The sequence below is a fragment of the Anopheles ziemanni genome, chromosome 2, assembly GCF_943734765.1.
Source record: "Anopheles ziemanni chromosome 2, idAnoZiCoDA_A2_x.2, whole genome shotgun sequence".
NCBI lineage: Eukaryota > Metazoa > Arthropoda > Insecta > Diptera > Culicidae > Anopheles > Anopheles ziemanni.
Genome location: NC_080705.1, coordinates 17,307,240 through 17,317,157, shown reverse-complemented (window position 1 = coordinate 17,317,157; position 9,918 = coordinate 17,307,240). Strand labels below are relative to the sequence as shown.

The following is a 9,918-nucleotide window of genomic DNA, read 5'->3' as shown; positions in this document are numbered from 1 at the left end:
AACCTGCTTTTCTCGGTATGAAGCAGTGGAAAGGCGGAAGCGATGGTGAGAAACGATGGTGAAATGAGCAAAACAGGCCGGAAATTGAAGAGACATTTCCATCTCAAGAGTAATGAGGTTGAGTGCTTGCCTTATCGTGTGCACTTTGAAACGTTTTGTTGGCAAATAATACCGCACAGCAATCGAGAGGTCAGTTTCCAGTGAATTCAACATTATTTGTCCAACAGAAACCGTTTTGCTTTCAACGACACTAAATGAAATGAAAAACGGTTATAAATAATGCCAACGTAATTCCATAATAAATTCCAACGAAATGGACCAAAACATCTTGCCGCGTTGCACCGTGAATGAATTGTTGCACCGTATGTCCGCACCTTGGGGGGGAAAATTGCACCATGCACCGTTTCATAAACAGCTCATTTCTATGCAACAAGATGCGCTTCTGCGGATTACGCCGCATGTAAATGATACTGTTTTCGGAATAAGTCAATCCAATTCCCAGCTCACCCCGCAGTTTTGACCGCAACCAGTGCCCTCCCTCCCTCGGGTTCACTCGAGGAAAGGGATCTGCAAAATCAACCAAACTTATTTGTGTGTTGAATTTCTCCCTTTTTTTCGTTCCGTGCGTTTGCTGCACCGGACAACAAGCTGAAGGTGCTGGCCAGGGCAAAGACAAACGATGGGAAAATGGTCCACTGGACACCGGCAGCTGTGGTTGGCGCAAAACAAAGCGCAGCATGGGACACGTTCCCCCGCGCCGCAGCCTTCCCGTTTTTATTATTCCGTCAGCGGAAAAGCGCCCCGAAGCTTGCCGTTTTTGTGTGGAGTTTATCTTCGTTTCGGGTCGAGAAGATGTTTCTGCGTTAGTTTGTGAGAGCTTACCCGGTCTGTTTGCGTTCGGTCTATCCCCTCGTCGCTCGCTCTCGTTGATCCCGAGGAAATGGTTTATCTCTGGTGTGTTTTCTATTTTTTTGTCTTTGTGTGCCATTTCTGTGTGTTCCTGTTATTTATCTCTTCAGGTGCAGCAGCTGCAGCAAGCTTCTTTCTCCGCACTCGGGGTGGAGTGGTTCCTCTCTTAGCAGCCAAATTGAATTTACTTTCAAGCACAATATTTTGCCACACGACCGCCCTGCTCGACGCAAGCACGAAGACACCTGTCCTTCAGTGGAGGGCTTTCGGGCGGATGCACGAGTGCAACATTTGTAATCATGGCGCGGTGTTGTTCGTTGCACTGCTCCGACTCTGCGTGTGTTGTTTGGTTTCCTGGAGGTTCCTTTGGTGGCGATGTTCCTGAAGGTTTTCTTCCAGCTTTTGCGGGAGTGGCACTCACAAGAATTTCTAGCGGACCATTTCCATCCAGGGTCTTATCGTCCGGTGTGGAGGTGATGTGGTGTTGAAAACATCACCCGCGTTTGTGTGGTCCTGATGCTGTGGCTGCTGCCCCCCAATGCATTATGCAGCTTACCATCGTGCATGGTACGGTTCATCATTGAAATATAAACTTATTCGGATGCATGACCACCTTCTCGGGCAAATTGCGTGATGGTTTTTGTACGTGAAGCTAAATAAACACGATTAAAATGCAGTCCAAAACTGTTTGAAACACTCTCGCAGTTATGTGGAACGTTTAATTAACTATGCAAACATGGTTTTCGTTTGATGTAAACATTTTATTACGATTCAAACACACAGTGCCACTTATCAGAACGCCACTGAAGCGTCTACAAACAACCATGTGAGATCAATAGTATATTTATTTATCATACTTTTGCGTTTATTTCATTTTGTTTTTCAAAAAGCTCTAGGCGTACTTCGATAGTATCATATGCCTATAGGTAAATGTATTTGGCAGCGACCCCCGGTTGATAAACGATAGCACCATTTATCTGTGGCACCCGGGGCAGAGTTTTCCCATATCCAACCCCTAATCGACTTTGCACAACCCACCCCCGAATGGGCCCAAATGATCAAAGTTTAACGCCGTCTCATTTGAAATCTATTTGCCTAATGGATCGTATTTCGGGTAAGCAGCAAATGCAAGCTAGAAAAAAACAAGAAATAGAAAGCATCACATCAACACAAAACTTTTACCAGGAAAAATGGCCCTACAATTTTACAAAACTCCCCCCCCTCCCCCCCCCCCCCCCCCGCCGCACCCAGGGGGGCGTAGTGCAGGGAAAATGAAACAAATGTTCACCTTCAAATGGAGCGTACCAAATTCGGTGTTCGGCGTCGTACGGGTCGGGCGAAGAAAATTCAGTTTTCCATCAATTGCCGAAAATTCGGCGTGCGCGCAATTGAGTGGAATTGAGCGCACAATGATAAATGAAGTTTTGTTGTTCGCTCGTCGCCGGACGAAAACTTTCGTCGATCGCCGATAAGGGGTCGGTTCAAGTTAGGGTGCGTCGAAGGCACTTCTGGGAAAATTTTGGGTTCATATTTGCTTTGTGGGAATAAGTATTGGTTTTAAATGCCAACTAAGAAAACAATGCGTTATACCGTAGTTTTGATTATTTTAATTTATTTTACTTGGCTAGTTTTAAGAATATGAAATCACGAACAAGCCTCTTTCAAAAGAGTTATGTTAAATGTGCATTTTGAAATTGAATCCAAAGTTTGCTAAGCTCGTTAGTTGTTAAGTTAGGAAATTGGATGCATTATTAATTTTCAGCTTTTTTGGTGCAAATAAAAGCTCCGCTTGAGAAATATGTGGATCTAACGCAGCTATAGTACGAGGCGTACCTCAAACCTGCTAGACTGCAAACATAATAATTTACATAATTCCGACCAACCAACCGTTGCTGCATCACAGGAAATCCAAGCCGACCGCGACCGCACAAACATCGCTCTCGGAAATCCCACACCGTCCGCAGTGGTCAAAAGAATGGACCGGAAGAACCGGCCCAAGACCCGCTCATTTGCGGGACTCCAGGTACAGCAGGATGCCATCCTTGGGGCGAGTGATAAGCTCGTGCATGATGGTCTGCTCCTCGCGTGTTCGGGCCGACCGCAGCCGGAACCGTCGCAGGACGCCCGACACGATGCTCTTCTCCTCGAGCAGGGCGAACTTCTGGCCGATGCAGTTCCGCGGTCCCGCACTGAACGGGATGTACGCGTACGGGTGGCGGTTTTCCGTGTTTTCCGGCAGAAACCGATCCGGATCGAAGCGCTCCGCGTCGGGATAGAATCTGCGAGTCATGAACGGACCAAACAAATCAATCGAACGGATCGGCATCGTGACCCCTGGAGGTAATTTAGTTTTTCGTTTTTTCTCGCATCTCGGTCCACTTCCCGCTGTCCTCACCTTTCGTCACGGTGCACGTGGTACGCGTGGATGCCGACGATGGTCTTCGCCGGCACGTGGTACCCGCCGAGCTGAACGTCGTCGCTGAGCGTCCGGCCGAAGAAGGACACCGACGGGTAGAGCCGGAGCGACTCCTTGATGCACCGCTCGAGCAGCTTCATCTCGTTCAGGTCCTGCATCGTCGCCGGCCGGTCGCTGCCGTCCGGGAAAATGGACTCAATTTCCTCCCACACCCGATCCTGGATGTCCGGATGGAGCGCGAGCAGAAACAGCACCCAGCTGATGCCAGCTGTCGTCGTGTCGTGTCCCTGTCGAAGAGAACAAATTGGGTACGCTGTAACCGGTGCCGTCCATTGCTTTTGCGCCTCCCGCTGAATCCTTCCGCCGGGCGTAGGAAAAGACACCCACACACACACACAGAAAAATACAACCACACTGGCCTCCGCTTGCGTGCATTATGATCGAATGGTCGCTGAGGTGTAATTTTACGGATCTACCCCGGCGTCGGTGTTTCGGTGTTTCGGTGTTTCGGTGTGTCCGTCCGGCAGCAGGCCCGGGCCGAACGAAGCTACCGGGTGGAAAATTGGACAACAAATTGGCAATGATACCGTTACCATGTTGAACGATGGCCCTGTTTTCGGGGGGTGGTTTATATTTGTTTCTTTTTTTCCCTCTCTCTCGTTTTCTGCTGGACTTGGTAACGGGTGGAGTCTTGTTTGTTTGTTTGTTTGTTTGTTTGTTTGTTCGGCAAAAGGCAACACAGCATGTGGTGGGCGAGTTTCGACAGAAGGTGAAACAATAACCTGCAGCAAAACGAAATCATTTCTCCACGCGCAGCGAACGCTCGATTGGCATATTGATTTTGTTGTGTGAAATTGTATGTGTATGCTTATCTGTATTGATTCCTTTTACAAATAAATACAAACTTTCCCTTTATAACGATGTTTTCCATTTTAAAATGTGTTTAAACAGAATCGAACAAAAATTAAAGCATGGTTCAAAATTAAATTGTGAAGCAATGGACAAATAAACGAAAATGCAACCTACAAGCAACATTTAAGTTTCATTTTTCAATATTTCTAGACAACAAATGTCGTTTAAAAATATTTGTTGACCTAAAATAGTATACTTTGTTGCATTGGATGTATTCTGTTTAAAATTGAACAGTTTTCAGTTTCAAACGATGGTTGGTAACTATGGAAAACTTACAGTGTAAATTAATTTTACACTCTACTAATTGCTTTCCATTGATTTCCCCAAGGCAACCACCGACGGGAGCGATGGCCTCATCATCGATTCAGGCGATTTGTGGCGCCTCCATCCTCCCGATCGTCGTTACTTACCTCGAACATGAAAGTGTCCACCTCTTCGCGGACGTCCTCATCGGTCAGCAGTTTGCTCGCCTGATTGCCCTCCAGCAGCAGATCGAGGAACGCCAACCGTTTCTTGCGGCCAAACGTTTCCCCGTCCTCGCCGGTGCTCTGCTTCGTCTCGAGCGCTGCCTTCCGGTCCCGGATGACCTGGAATCGTGGGGGCAGGGTTGCTTTATTTATTCATTTTTATTCACCACGAAACAAAGTATGTCAAGGAGGAAATCTTCTACGCGAGGGGTCGGACGGTGAGATATCGTGAAATTGTCAATCGCCGATCGAGCCAACGATGGGGTTCGTTAGATAGCGGGCGGAAAACTAACGGAAAAGCACCAGTTGCGAAACGGTACAAAGGAATGCAACTGGCCGTAGCGATGCGGAAAGAAAAGAAACTCCCGGACCGTTGTTGCTGTGGACCATTGTCCGATCCCGGGGGCCCGACAGTGCTTCATTGAACAGCGGCAAAATGTGCACCGGAAACGGCGAAGGCAAGTACGGACCGGGCGATTGCAATCGAAGCGAAAGCGAATGACAGCAGAGAGCTGGGAGAGAGCGTGGGCACACCCTCGAAGGACATCGTGCCGGGACAAGGATGCCGGAATATGCACAAAAGGACGCGCACACACACACAAACGGACGAGCTACGGTGATTGCAATCCGGTTGCAAGGTGCTTTCGGTAATTGATGGCATTACAGTGATTGCATGCTCCAGGATCGACGTCGACGAACGGGGGAAAGGAAATGAACCCTCTGAGGGAGGAGGAGGGGGGGTTGGGAAGCATTTGGGAGCACAAACGATTCCACCAACGGGATCCACGCGAAACTGCAGCGAAATTCTATTGCGCTTTGAAGAAAGCGCCCCGGGAAAACCGGTGCTAACCGGGGCGAGAATGTTGACTGACAATTAATGTGGTTGCACAACAGCTGGCACCTTCCGGAAGGTGGACGGAACGTTACGAAATGGACGCGGTCGGCCACCTGCTGCTGCTGCTGCTGGTGCTCTGAACTGTAAGCACCTGATTGGCACACAGCGTCGTACAAGCCATGCAATTAAACGGCGCAAACGATGGTCTCGAGTACTTTAATTTCCCCTTTGTCGGGCGGAAAAGTCTCATCGGGCACTTTTCTGTTACATAATGCGAACGGTTACAAGCGCCGATCGATAAAGCTGACCATTGATTGTAGGTTGCTCGGGAGAACGTTGGAACAGGCATTAAGCTGAGGTGAGGGAGCGAACAATTTCTTTTAACGAGAAATAAACAAAAATGGCAAAACATCGATTCTCTGCATGTCTTCTGCTACCAACAAATATAAAATCGACATTGAAGCTCTCAAATTGATACGTCAATGACGATTTTTAGCATGACTCTTTCACACGTCATTCAAAATTGTGGAAAAAATAGGTCATATAGGAGGGCCATTCGTAATCAGTTTGTAATCAGATCTTATTTATAAAGATTTGATATATTTTGAGTATCTGTAATTCCAATACGAAGTAGACCATTTCTATAAAATAAGGAAATGTTCCCCCAACTCCATACAGACTAAGAAAAACAGAGTTTGAAAAATTGGAGTATTTGGCCAAATATTGACACCAGTGCGCTCCACATAAGCTGGTTCTTAGTTAGTTTTTAAAGTTAGTTAGACTTTAGTTTTTGTCTTCACAACAAGAATGCAAGAATTGCAAATCCAATTCTTTTTTGTAAAACAACGTTGACAAACATATTCCGGAATTTGAAGAGTGTCTGCATGATTGCAACTATTTGTTCAAGTTTTCGCGTAGCCTAATACCACTTGCTTATCATTTGAAACTAAGAGATGTTCTTATTGACATTATGATGCTGCTCTCCAGAGAACAACACTGAAGAGGACTCAAGAAACGAACACTAGTCTAGTTGCAATTAACAAGCGTTTGGTACAATCCTATTGAACCACTTGAGTACCTACCTCCCGGGTGTAGTTGTGCACCGTGCTAAGGGCGTGTGCGTACCGCTTCGCAAATCGTGACCGATTCCAGATAAAGTTCACGTGCAGCCAAGGGCGAACCATACGCTCAACGAACAGTCTGCTTAGCCTGCAAAGGAAGGACATGGAATGGCGCTTATTGGAGGATTCTGGGTATCTGGGATAAGCAACCTTAAGCCGCAGCGTCCCGGAATGTCCCGGTACTTACTCGTAGACCGCCTTGACGTAGACGTTGTCCTCACCTTCGCTCTGGGCGTTCACCTTCACACCCATTGCCGTTTCTGTGACATCCGTTTTCGGGAGACCAGCGTTGTGTTTGATGGAAAGAAGAAGAATGGGGATGAAAAACGACCACAACAATCCATTAAAGACCGTGTCGACAAGGGATTCCTCCTCCGTTTGGAGCTCGCGCATACATCATCATACATCGTGAGCACCGGCAGAGGACATGACAACCCTGGTAGGCCCGGGTTGCCGTTGGCACCGGTCCAATCGGTAATCCATGGCGCCCGCACAATCCGTCTTGTCGTAAACCGGGTGTCGGGGGAGGCGCACTTACCGCAAATAATGTCCAGCGCTAGCTTCGCGATGAACGGGTACACGTTGACCGGTTTGCCGGTGTCGGCGTGGGGCTGCAGCAGCTCCACCATCTCCGCGCTGTTCTCCGCGAACACGTCACAGAATCCATCCAGAATGTTGAAGTGGAAGGTCGGCGTGATGAGCTTACGGTGCTGGAACCAGCGCTCACCTGTTGCGTCCACAGGCACCAGGGAAGAATCAAAACCATTTCCAGACACGAACCGGACATTTCGGGTAAGAAGTGGGATGGAAAGAAAAATGTCAAACATTATGGACTATGGGTTTGGCTGGAAAACGGTTTTTCGCCACCGAATCAAGGACATCGTACCTTTGGAGGTGAGCAGGCCTTCGCCGAGCCAGTCGTGCAGGAAGCGATACATGGTGGCCTTTTCGATGTGCTTGCTGGAGCTGATCACCTGCTCGACGTACTCCGCCTTGCTGATCCGCACCTCGGGCACCAGCGCCGTCCAGACGCGATGGATGTCCGGGTAGGCGCGCGTTCTCGCGTCGAGCACGTAGAAAATCTCTGCAAAAGCGGGATGACAAATGGTAACTCGTAAGTGAAACACATTCGGGTGGATGGTTGGAAACAGAAGTATTTGAAATTATGCATTGAGCAACGTACCGGTGCTTTATCGCTAACATTACAACTTCTTTGTACCAAGAAACAGTGTTGTCAGTAGATTGAAATGATGAGTAACCTGTTTTAACGCCATAGATATGGTGCTACAGCGTAATTAAAAGGTAATTGCTGGTGTAGCTTCAACTAGATACGTCGTAATCTACCAGATAATGTGCGGCAACCTTTGCTCCATATGACTTTGAACGTGGGAATTAAGTTTTTTCTCGCAAACACGTTCAACACGATAAGTGGCCAATGGTGAATAACTTTACTGGCGCATTGCTTGGCTAGGTTTGCAACGATAAGAGGCATTTGTCTTTAAAATTTTAAAGTCTTAAAAGTAGCTTTTGCTTTTTTAATAAATTTGCACGCAGAAATGTAGAGTTTACTAAATTTATAAACTTTTTCAAAAGACAAAATACCTTTACAATCGTTGTCTTTGTGTTATGCTGATTCTTCAACTATGTTTAGCCATCTGAATATGGTTAGTGTTTCAAGATCAGTTCTGAAAATAACCGTCTCTTACTTCCACCGTAGTTCATCTGCTTAAAATTTGAAGGTACTAAAACGTTTTTTTAAATCGCTTTTAAGCTCTATCTTAAAGAATGCCAGTTCAAATCTTTTGATTAGTATTTTCTGCTTTGGAACCTTTTGTTCTAACTTCTTAGGGAACAACTCTGTTACATCATCTTATATTTTTGAAAGTGATAAAATTGAATGGAATCACAGAATTTTGAATAGAATTTCAATTTGGGATTTAAGTATACAATTTGCAGTTATTACATCGACTCAGTTTTTTAGGAAATAAACACTAATTTTTGATAAAATGAATCAGAAACTCACAAGATTGTATTTCTATGTGATGTAAAATTTCGGGCATTGAAATGTTTCATTGAAAACGCATCGTTTTTCCACATAAAATTCAATCCAGTAGTGATCCTAATGCAGGTATCTATGTTTTGTTCGGTTACTTTACAGCACTGTAGCTATGATCATCCAGTTGAGCAATCTTATCTTAACTGTATGTCATATTAATTTTTGTACTTTGCACTTTACTTTACGAGCTTTGCACTGCAGATAACGATCAAGGGTGTTACTATTTAACCCAACAAAACCTTTTAAACATTCATCCACTGCGGCTTACCATGATGCTTCTTGCCGAAAAACGAGTACATCGTTCCGACCAACGGGTACGCCTTCGGGCCGGGTATAACATCGTAGATCTTGCTCAGCTGCCATCGTTTCATGAGCCAGTGCAGAAACGGGGCAAACACCAGAAACACCAACACACCGTGCACGATCGTCTGAAGCTCCGACATGACTGGTCTGGTGGGACGCTTCGGTGAACAGGTTTGGCTTTCGAAACGGGTTCGGCTGACCTGGTTGTTTCTACCTTCACGCTCGTTTTGATACACCTACCCTAAAAACCTTTGACACAACAAATCAAACGATCATAGGTTATCACAGCCACTGTTGTGAACGATCGTCACGTGGATCGCTCTGACCCCTTTGCTTATTTATGGGTCGAGGGTTGAATTGTCTTCGCGTGAATCTTCACTGAACCGACTATCGCGAAGGCACTTCAAACTCTCGTCTTGAAAGCCTAAAGGCTACTGACTGTTGAGGCAATATAGCCCCCGCGTACCAGCACCACGACAACCGACTGAGCCGTTTACGACTTCGTACGAGAGGAGAAACCGCATCGTCATCGGCCAGCCGGTGTTGGACCCCGGCTTACAGCCCGAACCCCCACCTGACCGGATGAATCTGTTGATGCAATGATGCGATACATTAGTGCGTGCTCATTATCGTTATCTATCTCTCGCCTCGGATGGCCGCACCGGGCGCACTCAGTCTCTCGCGCTCGCGGCCGCGGGTTTGTTGTTTTTATTTTCGAGAGCTCTCGCACACCTCCAAGGCGGAACACAAACCGGTCGCGGGTTGTTTGTTCTCTGTCTGCTTCATCCTACTCAAACAAACGGCCATAGATAGGGCAATCAACCATCGTGCTCTGGCCCTGTACCGGTTTTTGTTTTGCGTTTAACGTGTTACACAATCGCGAGTTGCTCGCGCATGCG

General features: G+C 46.8%; 1 protein-coding gene across 1 annotated transcript; it reads right to left on the bottom strand.

Annotated features, from left to right (window-relative positions):
* Window positions 1-2,914: 2,914 nt before the first annotated feature.
* LOC131284193 (cytochrome P450 4C1-like) lies at window positions 2,915-9,159 on the bottom strand. The gene is made up of 8 exons (XM_058313051.1): window positions 8,985-9,159; window positions 7,547-7,744; window positions 7,199-7,387; window positions 6,848-6,920; window positions 6,622-6,748; window positions 4,648-4,824; window positions 3,305-3,612; window positions 2,915-3,188 (listed from the first exon to the last, which is right to left on the bottom strand). The coding sequence occupies exons 1-8, from the start codon at window positions 9,157-9,159 to the stop codon at window positions 2,915-2,917; spliced, it is 1,521 nt and encodes a 506-aa protein (XP_058169034.1).
* Window positions 9,160-9,918: the final 759 nt, after the last annotated feature.